A 20,338-nucleotide genomic window follows, 5' to 3' on the forward strand; every position below is an offset into this window, starting at 1 on the left:
CAGTGAGCCATCTATTTAGAAACAAAATAGAATGGTGGAACAAGCATTCAACTGAGCCCTAATCCCAGAGCTCTGCTGCTTAGAAAAGCACATTTGGCCCTCATAAAGGTCATTTATGTTCAGGGACTTATCAGGTAGAAGCAACAACTATAAAGACTAAGTTGTGGGTAATGAGACAATGGAAAAAGTAATAGTTGATTAATTAAGCCTTACTTGGAAAATATTCTTAAATTCATTTCCATTCATATGCCACCATATTACCTAAGTACCCAACAATTTTAGCTCAGATTACTGCAATATTAGTCTCCCCTTTTCTGGTCCTTCCTGCTTCTAACTCATTCTGGACAAACTAATCTTCCTAACCCCACTGTTAAGCATTCAATTCAATTTATTTAACCAATATTTAAAGTATCTCACTTGGTGCTAAGCACTAGGGATACAAAAACAGAAATCAAATAGTTGCTTACCATTAAGTAGCTTATATTCTCATGGTAGGATAAAACACATATTGAAATAAATAAATACAAATTCTACACAAAATAATAGTAATAACTAACATTTATATAGGGTTTGCTGCATGCAAGGCATTATATTTTAGCTATAGTTTCATTTGATCCTCACAACAATTCTAGGAGATAAATGATACTGTTATTCTCATTTAACAAATGAAGAAACAGAGGCAGAGGTTAAGTGACTTGCTCAGCTACTGTCTGGGGCTACATTTGAACTCAGATCTTCTTGACTCCAGTCCCAATGTTCTATCCACTGTGCTACCATCATGAAAAGCTTTATGTAGGAGGTGGTGCCTTAACTGCTGTTGTCTTGTCTTGTTTTCAAATAACTTTTACCTCCTGACTTAGTATCAATTCTAAAAAAGAAGAGCAACTAGGCAATGGCAATTAAGTGACTTGCCCAGGGTTACACACAGGATATGTCAGACAGATTTGAACCCAGGTTCTTGGACTTCAGGCCAGATGGTCTATCCTGTGTGCTACCTAGCTGCCCCCTTCACCTCAATTAATTTCCTTATTCAATGTTATAAAATCAAACTATCAAAAGATCACTTTATATATCTAGGGGAAAATTTATCCAAAGGAACAAAGAGGTAAGAATCTCATGAGAAATCATAGTAGGAAAAAAAGTGAGGTTAAAAAAGAGGCTCAGTAGTATCAGATCTCAAACTTAAAATTATATTATTATATAGTAATAATCATTAAAGGGGCAGCTGGGTGGCTCAGTGGATTGAGAGCCAGGCCTAGAGACTGGAGGTCCTAGGTTCAAGTCCGGCCTCGGACACTTCCAGCTGTGTGACCTTGGGCAAGTCACTTGACCCCTATTGCCCACCCTTACCACTCCTGGGCCAAGGACAGTCCCTATCCCGGATGAAAAAGGAGGAGGGTTGGGCGTGGGGCTAGCAACCCCACCCTGTAAAAACTACATCTGCTAAAGAAACTGCAACCTAAAGTAGGGGCAGCTGGGCTAGCTCAGCTGATTGAGAGCCAGGCCTAGAGACGAAAAAGGTCCTAGGTTCAAACCCGGGCTCAGACACTTCCCAGCTGGGTGACCCATTGCCTACTGGTTGTGGCCCTATGCTCCTAGAATGGAGTCCCAGGATAAAAAAAAAATAATAATCATTAAAAACAATTTGCTATTGGGGGGGTGGAGATGGGAAAGTTAGGTGGCTCAGTGGATTGAGAGCCAGGCCTAGTGAAGACAAGAAGTCCTGAGTTCAAATCCAACCTCAAATCTAATCTAATCTAAACTTCCTAACTGTGTTACCCTGGGCAAGTCACTTAACCCCAATTGCCTAGCCTTTACTACTCACTCTTCTGCTTTGGAACCAACACACAGTATTGATTCTAAGATGGAAGATAAAGATTTAAATAACAATAATAATAAATGTTGTATGGGATAAAAAAAGATTAATCAGTGGAACAGATAAAGTATAAAAATACCAATGTAAAATATAAAGTATCTTAGTGTTCAATAAACCCAAATTTCCTAGTTACTGAAATAAAAACTCACTATTCAATAAAAACTGCTGGAAAAGCAGAATTAGAATTAGAATTAGAATTCCTTGAGGGGAGAGACTATTTACTTTTTGTATTTGTATCCCCATAGCTTAGAACTGTGTCTGGCACACAGAAAGCACTCAAAAACATTTTTTCATTGATGCATACTTCATACATCTGCCAAAGTAGTCTTCTTTAAATATAAATCTAATCTCACTTTCCATTTCCCCCTACTCAGGTAGCTTCTTTTTGCCTCTAAGATAAAAAGCATATTCCTCTGTTTAGTTTTTAAAACCTGCCACCAGCTAGTCCCAACCTATATTTTCCTCATTGTATATGACTGTTTCTCATCCTCTGGGACCCAAAGGAGCTTTCTCTCCATTCCTCACACATGACATCTCCAGCATCTATGCCCTTGTACTAAAATGCCCTCCCTCCTTACTTCAACTCAGAGAATCCCTCTCTTTAAGACATACTTCAAGCAATACATTCCACCTGAAATTTCTCCTGATGCCTCAACTGCTAATGCCTTTCTTCCATAATATCTTATATTCATTTGTGCTTATTCACTTTATATTTATTCTTTTCTTATTTGTATCCCTGGCACTTGGGGCAATGTTTGAGGTACAGTAAGAATTTAATAAACACTTGTTGATTGACTCCATGAGTACAAATCTAGACAACTAGAAGATAGCACTCCTTTCAATAGAAATAGGTAAATATGATAAAGGGGATTGGAAAAGAGAAAATATGACAAGTGTTCCAGTTCACTATTCCACTGATTCCATGAAGCTTTCTCTAACAATTTCAAGTCACAAACTTTCTCCTTCTCAATATGACTCTTAAAGTCTGTACTATATATACTGGCGCCACTACTTTGTATTGTGCTTAGGTCAAGTATGTAAACCTTGTCTCTCACTAATATTAGAAATTCTCTGAGGGCCAGGAACTATCTATCACATAGTTATAACCACAAATCTTTTAGATTGAAGGCCCATCAAGAGATCACATGTTCTTATCCTTTAAAGAGGTCCAGTATTATCTCCAATTCACAAATGAGCCACCAAGGGCAAAAGAGATTACATGACTTGCTAAACTCATGCAGCTAGTAGAAAAAACAAAAAACTGTATCTTGCACCTTAGCATGAGGTAAGCTTCTCCACTGTCCTGATTAGTCCTGTACCAGCTAAAGACAGTATTGGCTACATAGGAAGTACACAGCATTTATTGAAATGATTCAAAAAAGGGTACCACTTCAATTATGTACTCAATCGATGAGGGAACAGATGTACAAAAATATTTCAGTATGTATCACCTCATCTCTGAACACTAAAGAAAACTATCTAGAAACCAATATACTTCATAAAAGCATATTGGCCTGGTGGCCTGATGGCCTGGTGGCATCAGAAAAGAAAACAGGAATAAATATACATTGAAATCCACTAAATTTATGCTTTTGCCATGTTCACTGAAACAATAGGAAGAAAAATATTTTTGTATAGTCAGATTCTAATAACTCAGAAACCAGAAAATACTACACAGGGGAAGAAAATAGTGGAATAATAGTGGTGGCAGTAATCACACTGGTTTAATTCTAGCAAATTTGAGGTTTCTGGCTACATGCAAGAACTTGTAACTAAAACTTTCAAGTTCTAGTCATACTACTGATGACTATCTCAGAGTATAAGTTGATACAATATATAGCTTAAATGGATTTTGTATATAAATCTTACAATTTGTCATAGAGTTCTGCCACTATTATCAGTGGTGGTCAATCACCCCTCCTGCCTTTTGCTACAGAATTAGTTACTAATAGAGAAAAATTCATATAACTGCACTTTTATCAATTACAATTGTTGAAAGCAGCTTTGGGGCAATGGAGAAAACTGAAATTTCATATCATATACATATGTAAATAAGTGTGTAAACACATACAGTCATACTCATGCTCTTAAGACCTGGTTTAAGTCTGTGATTCCATTAGAATAGGGAATCAGAAGTACACAAGCTCCCTCTACCAAAGCAGATGGTAGTGCAACTTGTAGTCCTGGATGCCTAGGTTATTAAGAGGTCAAACAATTTGCCTAAAGTCAGAGTCAGGACTTCCTGATTGAAAGGCTGGCTATTTATTTACTACATCATGCTGCCCATTACCTATATCCAAACCTGATGTAAGAGTGAAAAAGGATCTGATACAAGTAATGCTAGTGTAAAGAAATCAACTTAAAACTTGTAAGAGAAAAAAATTTTTGATGTGTTTTTTAAAACCAAGGTAGTGACATGTTAGACAACAGTTCTTATCTACCAAGAGCTAGAGCTGTAGGAAGTGTTGAATAGTGGCTTTGGAGTAAAAATATTCAGAAAATCTGGGCCTCACCATGACTAAATTAGACTAGTCACTTACCCCTTCTGAGCCTTATTTTCCTCATCTGTAAAATGGGAAGGTAAGATTAGATTATCTCTAATTTTTTGCAATGTTATACTATTAGTTGGGATTATATTTGTTTAAACTCCAGGGAATGGAAAGGTAGCAAAGGTTCCATGCTTGTACACAATTTCTAACCATAAATAAGTCAGTTTAATCAATTCCCTTTAAGGATCCCTATAGCAATGATCATCTATCTAAATCATTTGACAATTACTCAAGCATATTTCTTATACTATTCCCTTGAACTGATCCTCAAATGTTTTATTGTTATTTAAATTGTGATGTGTATATATCTTGTCTGTAGTTCCATGTATGCTCCTTAAGAACAAAGAGCATTTCTGCATATAAGCTCAATCAAAGGAGTTTAAACAGAAAGCTAACTTAAAGACCACAGAATTCAAAAACCCTGGGAAAAAATGAGATCTAAAAACTGAGTAAACTGAATCATAGATAAAGTGCTTTGCCCAATGTCACAAAGGCAGCCAATGAACAGTAGGGGCAGAAGAGGAATAAAGGGTTTCAGACTACAAATTCAGGACTCTTCTTATCCTGAACCTTTCCAGGATTTCCTAAAAAAGTAAGAGAATTACCAAGACAATTATATTTCTTAGGAGTTTTTGGCAATAAGTACAAAATACTGAGACTTAGTCTTTCATCTTTTAACAAAAATTTTCCAATGCCAGCCATATAATCATCTCCTCCCTACAGGGCCCTGCATCCTACTAGTAGTACCCATTGGTCCTAACAAAGTATTAAGTACCTATGTGCTAGGTACCGTGGGAGGCAATGAGGATACAGATAAACTATGTGCCCACATGGTGTTCTGCCCTAGGACTGTAGATATAAAAAGAAAGTCAGGCCTTCAAACAATTAAATATTTATGAAGCACCTACTGTTTGCCAAGCAGTGGGTAAAATGAAGGAGATACAAGTGTGAGGATATGGGTATGGGTATGTACATGCACACACATACACATACAGCATAAATATAAAACTAATGTAAATACAGACAAAGTAAATACAAAGGAGTCTGGGAAGGAAGGCATTGGCAATTGGGGACATCATAAAGGGTTAATTCAGAGATAGTGTTAATCTGCATCTTAAAGGAAGAGAGGGGCTCTATGAAATAGAAATAAGGAGGGAGTGCAAGTGTGATATGGATTCTATGTATGGCCAATCCAAACGCAAGGAGGTAAAAGATGAACTGCTGTACATGAGAAGCAGAGAAAAGACTAGTTTGACCAAATCACAGATTGTGGGGGGGCCCAATATGAATGGAAAGATACACTGGGGCCAGGATGTGTTGAGCTTTAAAAGTTAAACAGAGTTTATATTATTTCCTAGAAATAATAGGAAGCAAATTGGAGTTGAATGAGTAGGAGTCACAAGATCAGATCCACATTTAAAGCAAAATACTTTAGCTACCAAGTGTCGAATGGACTGGGGTAGGGAGAGATTGAGTCATATAGACTACCAAGGAGGCTGTTGCAATAATGTAAGTGACAGTTGGTGAGGGTCTAAACTAGGGTAGTAGCTACGTGAGTAGAAAGAAAGAGACACACACAAGATATTATGGATAGAAAAATAGCACAACATGGCAATTGTCTGGATACGTGGAGTAAGAGGGAATAAAGAGTCAAGGACAAAGCCACGGCTTTAAATCTGAGAATAGAAGGAATATGCCTTTGACAGAAATATGGAAGTTCCAGAAAAGGAGAGGATTTAGGGGAAAGATGAGTTCAGTTTTAGGGATGCTGAGTTTAAGATATCTGTAGGATGTCTGGTTTGAACTGTTCTAGAGGCAAGCAGTGATGTAGGACTGACACTCCAAGGAGGGAATGAGGTGGGGTAGGTACTATCTGGGAGTAATTTGCCTAAAAATAATCATTACACCCATGGAAGCTAAAGAGGTTACTAAAAAAAAGTATACAGAGAGATGAAGGCCAACAACAGAATTTCTCTTAGAAACCTCTGGTCAGATCTGGGAAGAGATCTCAGAGCTTGCATTCCTTTGTAAGAATTAATCAGAGCTACCAACTAAAGCTAAAAAAAGTAGCCTGGAAGAAGACAGGTCTCCACTTTTCCTGCAAAGTCACCCACAATCTGAGAAATCTTAGGACAGTGGAGAAGCCCCAAGAAGGAAAGGCTGAAGAATAGAAGCCATCAGAAGCAGCTCTGCACAATCCTAAATTATCAAATAGAATAATTCTGAAGGAAATAGATGACATCAAGGCCCACAATCCAGAACTGGGAGTAACGATGAGCTTATTACTTACTTATATGCCTCCTTCCTATACTTTTGTAACATTGTGTCTCTGCTGCCCCAGGTACACTGTTTATATTGATAAGAAGGTTTATTCCAGGTTTATAAATGGAATGGAATTTTATGTTACAATTATTCCTTTTCCACATTCTGTTTAGCAAATGTTTCTGATTAAGATTTAATGGACTTCTGAGTTAAGATAGCTGCAGAGTAGAAGCAGGGCGTTTTACTCTCCTCACCAACCCATAAAGCATACATCCAAAGGACAAAAAACAAAACAAACAAACAAACAAACAAAAAAAAAACACAAATCCAGATGAAAGAAAGGACCGTAAAATAGGGTTCAGTATAGAAAGTACGTGGGATTTGGGTACTTCCACGCTATAAGGGGGTGAAATAGTTCCCATCAAAATTCGAGCTGATCAACCCTCTCCCACCACACCCACAGTACCAGAGTAAGAGGCTACGCACCAGAGTTAGAGCAAGCAGGGGCGCAAAATCTAGCTCCTTGACAGCTAACTGGCACCACTAGGAGCTTGCCCCTGAGAGCAGCAAGACTTGAGACCCCAGGAGGCTAGAGAGAGCAGACCTTGGGTGAGGGAGTAGGGCCAAGAGAGGTAGCAGACAGTGGAAACAGCTCAGCTAGCTGTGACTCAGGGGAAAACTTCAGGTAAAGGAGCCAGTGTGAGCCAATTTCTGGGCTCTGAGCAACCGACTAGAACCAAAGGGGCTTGACCCTGAAAAGAACTTGAGCAGTGACCCCAGGATGCTGGGGAGCCCAGACCTTGGGTGCAGGAGTGAGGCTGAGAGAGGCTACGGACAGCAGAGGCCTAGCAGACAGTGGAAGCCAGGAGACTCGCAAAGTAGCCTCAGGAAAAAATTGTTCCTTACCTCCATACAAAGAAAATCGGCCTACCTTACTCAGACTTCTGGCTGATAAAGCATATGATACCAAGCAAGGCCCATTAAATAACGAACAAAAAGACCAAAAAAAAGCTCTAACACTTCATAATTTCTGCAAAGAAAAAACCCAGAAAACAGAGGAGGGCAAACAACTAAAGACATCCAAACCTTCCTTAAAGAATGAAAATGGGCCACAAGTTCTTGAAGAGTTCAAATCTGAGACAATGATGAAGGCGGAAGAGATCAGGCAAGAAAAGAACAGTTTAAAAGGCAGAATTTTACAATTAGAAATTAAGGTTCAGAAATAAAATGAAATGATAAGTAAATTGAAGACCAGAAATGACCAGCTAAAAGCCATGAAGAACCAGATAGACGAGATTGAAAAGTAAAACCAAAAGATTATAGCTGAAAACCAGTCTTTAGAGGCTAGAATTGGGCAAGTAGAAGCCAATGATCTCACAAGACAGCAAGAATTAATAAAGCAAAGTCAAAAGACTGACAAAATAGAAGGAAACATAAACTATCTCAATGAGAAGAAAATAGATCAAGAAAACAGGTATAGAAGAGACAACTTGAGAATTACTGGTCTTCCAGAAAAATCAGAGACAAATAGAATCCTAGATATCATATTACAAGAAATTATCCAAGAAAACTGTCCTAATATCCTTGAACAAGAAGGCAAAATAGACTTTGAAAGAGCCCATAGAACACCCTCTACACTAAATCCTCAGAAGACAACCCTCAGGAAAGTAATAGCCAAATTCAAAAGCTTCCAAGTTAAGGTGAAAATATTACAAGAAGCCAGAAAGAGACAATTCAGATACCAAGGAACACCAATCAGGATTACACAGGATCTGGCAGCCTCCACACTACAAGACTGCTGCAAGGCTTCGAAAATGATATTCAGAAAGGCAACAGAATTGGGTCTACAACCAAGGATCACCTACCCTTCAAAAGTGACTATATACTTCCAGGGGAAAATTATAGGCATTCAACAACAACAACAACAACAACAACAACAACAACAACAACAACAACAACAACAACAACAACAACAAAAAGATTTCCAAGTATTTGCACAGAAAAGACCAGGACTAAATGGAAAGTGTGATATCCAACCACAAAAACCAAGAGAAACATTAAACGGTAAATAAGAAAGAGAAGGGAAAGAAAGAAAACTCTCATCTTTAAATTGCCTTCTTCAAATGCTTCAATAAGATCAAATTATTTGTATTCCTATATGGAGAAATATTATGTGTAATACTAAAAAATTGTTCTCACTATTACAGTAATTAGAAGAATTAGTCATAAGGAGAGGTTGCAGTACTAAATGGTCTAAGATGAAATTGGGGGGAAAAGTGTGGGGGTGGGTGGGAATAGAAGATGGCATCAAGAGTGACTTGAGGGAATAAGAAAACTAAGATAATCTATAACACACAAAGAGGGCATGGGAAGGGGAGGGGATGAATGTTATTATAAGAAGGAGAGGAAGAGAGCATTAATAGGAAATACTTAAACCTTACTCTGAATTAATTCTCTGGAATTAATTAATCTGGAATTAATTCTAAAAGGGAAGAGTAACTAGATCCATTGGGATATCAAATTCTATCTAAGCCTACAGATAAAGTCAGAAGGGATAAACCAAGGGGGACAGTGGAGTGAGGAGTTCATAAAAGGAGGGCAAGAAAGGGGAGAAGGAATTCATTAGGCCTTAAAAAATAATAAGAGGGAAAGGAAAGGGTAGCAAACCAAAGGAGCTCCAAGGGGGACTGATTTAAAACAAACCACTGGCTTAAAAGGAAATAGCGTAAAAAGAAGGACTAGAAATAGGAGAGGATACCAAAATGTTAGGGAATACACAGCTGATAATTATAACCCTGAATGTGAATGGGATATATTCCCTTATAAAACAGAAGCAAATAGCAGAGTGGATTAGAAAACAACATCCTAACATATGTTGTCTACAAGAAACACACATGAGGCAAGTGGACAGATACAGGGTTAAGTTCAATGCTGAAACAAAATCTTTTGGGTTTCAACTGAGAAAAAGAAGGCAGGAGTGGCAATAATGATTTCTGATAAAGCCAAAGTAAAAATAGATCTGATTAAAAGAGATAGGGAAGGTAATTACATCCTGATTAAAGGCAGTATAGATAATAAGGAAATAACAGCACTCAACATGTATGCACCAAATGGTATAGCATCCAAATTTCTAGAGGAGAAACTGGCAGAGCTCAAGGAGGAAATAGATAGTAAAACTATACTAGTGGGAGATCTAAATATTCCTCCATCAGATCTAGATAAATCAAAGCAAAAAATAAATAAGAAAGAGATAAGAGAGGTGAATGAAATCCTAGAAAAATTAAATTTAATAGGTATGTGAAGAAAAATAAATAGGGACGAAAAGGAATATACCTTCTTTTCAGCTGTACATGGTACATTCACAAAGATTGACCATGTACTAGGGCACAGAAACATGGCAAACAAATGCAAAAAAGAAGAAATAATAAATGTAACCTTTTCAGATCATAATGGAATAAAAATAATAATCAATAAGGGCACATGGACAGGCAAATCAAAAACTAACTAGAAATTAAATAAAATGATTTTCCAAAATCAGATAGTTAAAGAAGAAATCATAGAAACAATTAATAATTTCATTGAAAAGATTGACAATGATGAGACATCCTACCAAAATCTGTGGGGATGCAGCTAAAGCAGTACTTGGGGAAATTTATATCATTAAGTGCATATATTAACAAATTAGAGAGGGCAAAGATCAATGAACTCAGCATACAAATCAAAAAACTAGAAAGGGAAGAAATTAAAAATTACCAGTTAAAAACTAAATTAGAGATTGTAAAAATCAAAGGAGAAATCAATAAAATTGAAAGTAAAAGAATTATTGAATTAATAAATAAGACTAGAAGCTGGTACTTTGAAAAAATAAATAAAATTGACAAAGTACTGATCAATCTAATTTAAAAAAGGAAAGAAGAAAACCAAATTACCAGTATCAAAGATGAAAAGGGAAACCTCAACCTCTAATAAAGAGGAAATCAAGGCAATCATTAAAAACCATTTTGCCCAATTATATGGCAATAAATATACCAATCTAGGTGATATGGATGAATATTTACAAAAATGTAAATTGCCTAGATTAACAGCAGAAGAAATAGAATACCTAAATAATCCCATATCAGAAAAAGAAATTGAACAAGCCATGGAAGAACTCCCTAAGAAAAAATCCCCATGACAAGATGGATTCACAAGTGAATTCTATCAAACCTTCAAAGAACAATTAATTCCAATACTATACAAACTATTTGACACAATAAGCAAAAAAGGAGTTCTACCAAACTCCTTTTATGACACAAATTTGGTACTGATCCCAAAGCCAAGTAGAACAAAAACAGAGAAAGAACACTACAGACCAATCTCCCTAATGAACATTGATGCAAAAATCTTAAATAGAATACTAGCAAAAAAGACTCCAGCAAGTGATCAAGAGGGTTATTCATCATGTGGGTGGGATTTCTACCAGGAATGCAAGGATGGTTCAACATTAGGAAAACCATCCACATAATTGACCACATCAACAAGCAAACCAACAAAAACCACATGATTATCTCGATAAATGCTGAAAAAGCCTTTTGACAAAATACAACACCCATTCCTACTGAAAACACTAGAAAGTTTAGTAATAGAAGGGCCTTTCCTAAAAATAATAAATGGTATATATGTAAAACCATCAACAAACAAACATCATCTGCAATGGGGATACATTAGAAGCATTCCCAATAAGATCAGGAGTGAAACAAGGATGCCCATTGTCACTTCTATTATTTAAAATTGTACTGGAAACACTAGGAGTAACAATTAGAGAAGAAAAAGAAACTGAAGGTATTAAAATGGGTAATGAGGAGATCAAGCTATCACACTTTGTAGATCCTAGAGAATCAACTAAAAAGTTAGTGTAAATAACAACTTTAGCAAAGCTGTAGGATACAAAATAAATGCACATAAATCATCAGCATATATACATATATCCAACACATTGCAGCAGGAAGAGTTAGAAAGAGAAATTCAATTTAAAATCACCCTATACCAGGGGTCGGCAACCTTTTTGGCCATGAGAGCCATAAATGCCACATTTTTTTAAATGTAATTTCCTGAGAGCTATACAGTGTTGACAGTGTGAGCTCCTGTAACAGAGCTGAAAAAAAACTTACTTTATGGCTCCTGCAGAAAGAGCCATATGTTGCCGACCCCTGCCCTAGACAATATAAAATACTTAGGAATCTATCTGTCAAGACAAACACAGGAATTATATATATGAACACAACTACAAAACCCTTTCCACACAATTAAAACTAGATATAAACAACTGGAAAAACATTGAGTGCTCATGTGTAGGATGAGCTAACATAAAAAAAAAAAATGACCATCCTACCCAAATTAATTTACCTATTTAGTGATATACCTATCAAACTACCAAAAAACTTTTTTACTGAATTAGAAAAAACTATAACAAAGTTCATTTGGAAGAACAAAAGATCAAGAATATCAAAGGAAACAATTTAAAAAATATATGAAGGAAGGTAGCCTAGCAATACCAGATCTTAAACTGTACTATAAAGCAATAGTAATCAAAAAAATATGTTACTGGTGAAGAGACAGAAGGGAGAATCAGTGGAATAGCCTAGGGGTAAGGAAGTTCAGCAAGACAGTCTTTGATAAGCCCAAAGAACCCAGCTTTTGGGACAAAAACCCACTATTTGACAAAAACTGCTGGGAAAATTGGAAAACAATATGAGAGAGATTGGGCCTAGATCAACATCTCACACCCTATACCAAGATAAACTCAGAATGGGTGAATGACTTGAATATAAAAAAGGAAACTATAAGTAAATTATTTGAGCACAGAATAGTATACTTGTCAGATCTATAGAAAAGTAAAAATTTTTAAACCAAGCAAGAGTTAGAAAAAAAAAATCACAAAATGTAAAATAAATAATTTTGACTACATTAAACTAAAAAGGTTTTGTACAAACAAAACCAATGCTTCCAAAATCAGAAGGGAAGCAAAAAATTGGTAAAAAAAATCTTTTTAACAAAAAACTCAGACAAAGGCCTAATTACTCAAATATACAAGGAGCTAAATCAATTGTACAAAAAATCAAGCCATCCTCTAATCAATAAATGGGCAAGGGACATGAATAGGCAATTCTCAGATAAAGAAATCAAAACTATCAATAAGCACATGAGAAAGTGTTCTAAATCTCTAATAATTAGAGAAATGCAAATCAAAACAACTTTGAGGTATCAACTCATACCTAGCAGATTGGCTAATATGATAACAGGGGAGAGAAATGAATGTTGGAGGGGATGTGGCAAAATTGGGGCATTAATGCATTGCTGGTGGAGTTGTGAAATGATCCAACCATTCTGGATGGCAACTTGGAACTATGCTCAAAGGGCTTTAAAAGACTATCTGCCTTTTGATCCACCCTTAGCACTGCTTGGATTATACCCTAAAGAGATCATAAGGAAAAAGACTTGTACAAAAATCTTTATAGCCGTGCTCTTTGTGGTGACAAAAAATTGGAAAATGAGAGAATGTCCTTTGATTGGGGAATGGCTGAACAAATTGTGGTATCTGTTGGTGATGGAATACTATTGTGTTCAAAGGAATAAAGAACTGGAGGAATTCCATGTGAACTGGAATGACCTCCAGGAATTGATGCAGAGTATATGGAGCAGATCCAGGAAAACATTGTACACAAAGATTGATACACTGTGGTACAATCAAACAAAACGGACTTCTCTACTATCAGCAATGCAAGAATACAGAGCAATGCTGAGGGATTTATTAGAAAGAAAACTAGCCACATTCAGAGGAACAACTGTGGGAGGAGAAACACAGAAGAAAAACAACTGCTTGAACATATTATTATTTATTATTGATATTATTCAGGATGTAGACACAATGAAAATTCTAGTCCAACTATCAATAATATGGAATTAGGTCTTGATCAATGATACATGTAAAACCCAATGGAATTGTGCGTTGGCTAAAGGGGTTGGGGGAATTTGGGGGAGAGGGAAAGAACATGAAATATGTAACTATGGGAAAATATTCAAAATTAAAATTAAAATTAATAAAAATAAATAAAGTAGTTTTAAAAAGAGTTAATGTTTTCATCTTGCCTGATTTATAAAATAATAAGCACAATAGGAGTACTAGATATATATTTTCCCTTACCAGGGTTTGTTCTACAACTCAGAATGATTTGTAGCAACACAGTCATATCCTGTGGGAATCCCCAAATCTGTCACTGAGACTTTGGGCAAAGTAGTCATCTTAGAATGAGAAAATAGGGGGATAGTGTCACAACCCAGTACTATACCAATAACCTGTCTTTTCCTGACTATTTCACTTTTCTGATGCTATTCAGTGCTAACATGCTTAGTGTTTCAAAAATCTTTTTTTTTTTTTAATTTCCTGGAATGAAGTGTTCAAAACACAGATGTAAAGGTGAATAATCTGTATATGTCTATGGCTTCTTTTATTTAGTAGTCCCAAATCTTATTTACCAAGATTTTTTTTGGTATTACCTCTTATGCTCAGTTTCATAATGAAGTCACTAGACATCAACATATATTTTTACTTGACTGAGGATCTTGTCAAGTTCTTTATAAAATTTTTCAGCTACTATATTATTTGAAAAAGCTATTTTGGGTGTAATTATCTTCACTGTGGTCTTTTTACTGAAGTTCATCCCAAACACTACAAGGTAAGATTAAGTGTTCCATTAAGTAGAATTGTGCATACCTTTTGGGCACAAAATGAAACAATTTTACCATGTCCTTTCTTGTCTCTCTAAGGGGTGCCTATGAATTATTTTCCATTTAACCATTAGTAACTTCTTTTTTAGTTGAGACTGTCAATATGAATATGATTTACTTTCTTCATTAACATATAAAGTTATTGATCATTGAACACAAATCTCACACTTCAAAAATGTATAAATACACAAAGGATCTATGATATTGTGGGAGTGAATTCTTGGTGTAAGAAGTTCTTCCACCTAACATGGATAACAATTTATCTATCATTTAGCAGCTAGGTCTAAGGGAATTAGTTATCAGAGACATAAAATAGGTTTAATTGACTTGTTTCCGGTTATACAAATAGTGTAAAAAATAGGATTTGGATCTAAATCTTCCCAGCTCAGTCCATCATTCCATTTACAATGGCATACTATGCCAACAATTAGAGTGTCAATAGCCAAATTTATACTTAGAGACTGCCCAAGAAGTGTATGATTCTTAGAAGCCTTTTTCATTACTCTTGCCTTCAAACTGGAACTGGATTGTGAAGGAATGAGGGCTACATTTAATTCTAATCAGCTGAATGGGTTATAATGCCCAAAGAATTAACCTAGTCACCAAAGACCCAGTGGTAAGCCTCTATACCAGGGGTCGGCATCATATGGCTCTCGAGCCATTTCTGCCTCTTTTGAGGGCCAGATATGGCTCTTTCTGCAGGAGCCATAAAGTCAATTTTTTTTCAGGCACTGTTACAGGAGCGCACACTGTGAGCACTGTACGGCTCTCACGAAATTACATTTTAAAAAATGTGGCATTTATGGCTCTCATGGCCAAAAAGTTGCCGACCCCTGGTCTATACCCTTAGCTTAATGGTGCTTCGGATAGAGCAGTTTGTAACTGCAACTGTACATGAAATCTCTTTCCTTTGATAAAATCTACCTAGATTCACTTAATTATTCATACTCCATGCCACCATCATGATGATCTGGTAGAATTCTAAGGACTCTGATGTGTACTATTTTCGATTTATGATTTTATTTTTAAAAAAGAAAATAGGTTTATGTTTCTACAAAAATTCTTTCTCAATTTAAAGACAAATTGGTTTTTTAGACATACATTCTACAGACTTTACCTATTTTTAAAAAGAAGAGTAAATCAAATTATTGATTTTTTCCCTTCTCTTTAACAACATCAAAAATCTGAAAATACTCACCTGACAAGAATTAAACATCAGACAGATTCATTAGGCAAAATCAGTTCTAGCCCATGTTTTAATTTATAGCATCAATTTTATCGTTTTTCAAATTAAGAATTTGAAAAGTGAAAAAATGAAATGTCAATGCATCATTTATGCATAGTTTTTTATGGAAGGAGAGTAAAGACACACAAAGAAATGAAATGGCAACCATTCCATCATAACTTTTTCCGAATTCTTTGGGATGTCAACACATTTGTTTAATTTTCAAAATAAATGTCACATCCAATTTCATCTATATTTTTTGCTTTATTCTCCAACTTTAAATTTTTCTTACCAGAATATCAAATGTATGTATGTATGCATGTATGTATGTATGTATATGTGTCTGTGTGTATATATACATATGTATATGTATATATACACACACAAAAAAAACCCTCAGAGTTTCTTTCTAAATTATTTCTAATAAATTCTCAAGGTGCTGCAAACTGTTACCAGTTAGCTGTCAAATATAGTAAAGACACTAGTTAAGAACTGATATTTTAGAAAGCTAGTGTCCAAGTCTTTTGTTTCAATTATAAGTGAAAGAGGTATTTTGGGAACCATGAAAAGCAAACTATTTTAAGACATAAAATAGCCCAGAGATAAGATGGCTTGTAAACAATATGATCCACCCTAAATATAAGTATATTTTCATATTTTAGTTTTGAACATATTAAAAAATCTTTAAATGGATAGTATACTCACCACATTGTAATAGCTTTTGTTAATTGCAGATGTATCAAATCCTTTAGGAGGGCTCTTCAAGGCTCCTGACTTGGGGGACACTGGCTTTTCTGAAATAACAATTGGATGCAATTTTATTGCACAATATTAAATATCATCCTTACTTTTCCTACTATGAGCACAATGGTGGAATAAAACAACACTTCAATAATACAGAAGTTACTGACCTAACAACCATAGCCATTCAGAATATAATCATTAAACAAAAAAATCAGCAAAATATCCTATTAGATATTATACCATATTAGATTTGGGTATTATTTAACATTTTTCAAAGGACTCTTTGTGTAGCCCAAGCATCCTTGTAAAGGGAGGCCATGTTAAAGAGTAGAAAGAACTGAATTTGAAATTACATGTACTGAGTTCAAATCCAGGCTTCTTTCCCAATTACATGTGTTCTAAGTCTAGTCCCTGAACCTTTCTGGAACTGTTCAATGATTGAAATGAAAGGGCTGGACTTCCAGATCTAAATCTAGGACCCTATGAATATTGCAGAACCAGAAGGTGGTCATTAATATATACTGAATAGATTCTCTATAAATTAATTCCCTATGAAAAGATGTGAATAGGCAAGGACAGGATGAGAAGACATGGGTAGATAGTAAACTTCATTACTGGAGGGAATATATACATATTAATAAGATCACAAGCCTCCTGAAGTAGCAGTGAAAAAAGGTGATGAACAAGATCAACTATTTTTCCAGTCCCCATTAATTCTCAACGAAAGGCCAACCACCTAATAATTTTAGGAATGAACAGTGCTCCCAAGTTCTTTTCTCACACACACACACACACACACACACACACACACACACACACACACACACACACACACACACACACACACCACTCCTCCCCTACCAACATCCACAATTCAAAAGGGCACACAAATCAACCAATAGGGTGCCCTCAGGGACTCTCCCTTCTTAGTCACTGCCAGCACATCCCAGCCATTGCCCTTTCCCCTGAGTCCTGTCACAACAAGTAGCAAACCTCAACTCATCAGCCTTTGAAAAAGAGAAAAGGAGAAGGGAAACAAATAAGAGGGAAGAACAATGTTTCCCTTTTGGTTGGCAGAAATTGCTAATTTAGGAAACAAAGCTACAGAAATTCTCTTGAAAATATAGGCTCTACAATCCCTAATCACAAAAAAAGCACCAGATACTGATTCTCCCCAATCAGCGAACTAATAATTAGCAGGAAATGGGACAGGGGCTAGTGTGCACATAAGAGGACTAGAATCTAAATGCAGTAAATTCTGTCCCTTAAGAAGCTACTTAAAGCAGAACTGAGCCCTGTGCAAAGCAGACTCCCTAACGTTGGAAAAGTCAAAGACATTTGGTGGGGATGAACCTCAGAGATGAATGTTTATCAAAAGAGAGTGAGAAAGTAAGCTACACGAGAATCTAAGGAAAAAAGCTAAAAAAAAAAACACAACAAAAATCTCAAGAAAAAAATTTAGATAAAAACATAAGCATAAACAAATAAGCCAACAACAAAATATATTAAATTAGAAGGAAAAATTAACACTAAAACATACATGAGATTACAAACCTCTCTAAATAAATATTTCAAGGCAAAGGAAATGGAACCACAAGATAATCAATAAGAATTTTGAAAGAAAAAATTAAAAGAAAATATGTCAGAATTTATGGCCTGCATAGCAGAATTAGCAGAATAGAAAAACTCAAATCTACAGTAGAATGTCACACCAAAGAAGCAAAAAAGGTTTAAAAAAATTCACCAAGAATACCAATATATTAAAGTGAAGGACAATCTGGAAGAAATTAAGTAAAAAAACAATAATATTAAAGGAATATATAAACTCTCCGCAAGCAAAATGCAATGATCTAGAAGACAAGAGACAACTTAAAGATCATAAGCTTCCAAAAAAGCACAAATCAAAATACATAAACACTAAAATGCAAGAGGAAAAAAACTTCCCAGAACTTCTGAAGGGGGGTTAGGAGATCAAAAGAAAAAGATGAGTTAGGAGAAAGAAAGAAGGAGGAAGAAAGAAAAACCATGCACTTCAAACTCACACAGTAGAAGATAGGACAGTGGATAGAGTAACAGGCCTAAAGTCTAGAGGTGCTAGGTTCAAATTTAGTCTCATACAATTCCAAGCTGTGTGACCCTGGGCAAGTCATTTAACCTCCATTGCCTGGCCCTTGATGTTCTTCTGGCTTAGAACTGATACTAAGGCAGAAGATAAAGGTTAAAAAATATAACTAAGAAACAATAAATTCTGAAAGTGACTAAAAGACTTTAAATATGAAGGAATTTTTTTTCAAAAACAAGACTATTTTGAACTCATCAGAAACCACAGGAGAAAAAAGAATAAGCTATTTCAAAAAGGAAAGGAACTGAAGAAGCAACACAAAATTATTTACTTTGCAAACTAGAGCCTAGTCATTGATGAAAAATGATAACTCAAAGAAAAAAGAAGAAATTGAAATATTCTTGCAAAACAAAAACAGAAAAAGACATAATTTTTGACTTGTAAACAAAAGAAATACAATTAAGCTAAATAAATACAAACACCAAGGAAAGAATAATAAATTACTCCATCTCTAGAGATTCTTAAAAGAAAAAAAACTAGAAAAACATTCCCTGGATTAAAGATGACAAAGGAAGGGAATGAAGCAGGGGGAAAAGAAAGAAGGTAAATGTGATTTACTGTGAAGCAAGAGGCCCCACTGAAAAGCACTCCCAAGGGGAGAGAGGTGTATTCTATAATGGAAATTACAGATGTTCAAGGAAATTACTTTGTATGAGATTGTGGTTATCTCCATGAGTAATACTACCCAGTATCACCCACCAGGAGAAGAGAAATCAGAGCTCCTGATGACAACTAGTATAGAAGGACACAGATGCAAAGAGTAGATTGCTATATGGCAAATGGGGGAAAATGAGGAGGGTAGGGGGTAGAATTAGATCACATGACTAATGAGACACACAATAATTTCTACCATGGGCTAATGACATCCTACTTATATTCCTCATGAATTAATACTTTTAAGAGTGATAGAAAAAAATAGAATCAACATAGAAAAACAGCATGATTAAAAAAAAAAAAAAAAAAAGGAGGAGGCAAGACCTACAATGGCCGTCACATGGAAAAACTGGTTAGTAGACAGAACTGAAACATGGTACTTTAGAAATTTTAATTCCCTACGATAACATAAAGGAATAAATATCTGAATCAAAGAAAAAAAGTTTAGAAAGGATAAGAAGGGATGAGAAGTCAAGAAAAGAATAAGGTAAAAGAAATCCTTTGTAAAAAAGCTCATTAAAAAAAAAAACTGACAAAAGGGGTTGGAGAAGACCTGATATTTTAAATTAACCACTTAACTGAGAGGAGAAAAAGAGGGGAAGAAAGGTGAAAGAATTATATAACTAAATAAAAGTAAGAAAGATATGTTAATATAATGAATAACAGAAAAACTTTAGCCAATCAGCTTGAAGAGGGCAGAAAATTAAATCAAAATTTTAAAATAGTGAAATTTTTTAAAGCTACCTGGATTAATATAATTATCAGAACCTAATCTACACTACTGGATACCAATAAAACTAGAAAATACAAGACACTAATAGAAAATATAAAAATAAACAAACAAAATATAAAATATCCAGACTAAAAGAAAACCCCAAATAGATATTATATAATTCAGTCTAAGAAAAAGAAATAGAAGAAGTCGTAAGATACATTGGAGGGGGGCAGCTGGGTAGCTCAGTGGAGTGAGAGTCAGGCCTAGAGACAGGAGGTCCTAGGTTCAAACCCCGCCTCAGCCACTTCCCAGCTGTGTGACCCTGGGCAAGTCACTTGACCCCCATTGCCCACCCTTACCAATCTTCCACCTATGAGACAATACACTGAAGTACAAGGGTTTAAAAAAAAATACTAAAAAAAAA

The 20,338-nt window shown here is 35.5% G+C and overlaps 1 protein-coding gene across 1 annotated transcript in view; it reads right to left on the bottom strand.

Annotated features, from left to right (window-relative positions):
• Positions 1–20,338, bottom strand: part of ARHGEF7 (Rho guanine nucleotide exchange factor 7) — a 321,898-nt gene that overhangs the window by 150,026 nt on the left and 151,534 nt on the right. Inside the window, exon 6 of the mRNA XM_044670524.1 lies at positions 16,385–16,473. Coding sequence (XP_044526459.1) covers positions 16,385–16,473 — 89 coding nt within the window. The remainder of the gene's footprint in view (positions 1–16,384; positions 16,474–20,338) is intronic.

This window comes from Gracilinanus agilis, chromosome 3, assembly GCF_016433145.1.
Source record: "Gracilinanus agilis isolate LMUSP501 chromosome 3, AgileGrace, whole genome shotgun sequence".
Taxonomy (NCBI): Eukaryota; Metazoa; Chordata; class Mammalia; order Didelphimorphia; family Didelphidae; genus Gracilinanus; species Gracilinanus agilis.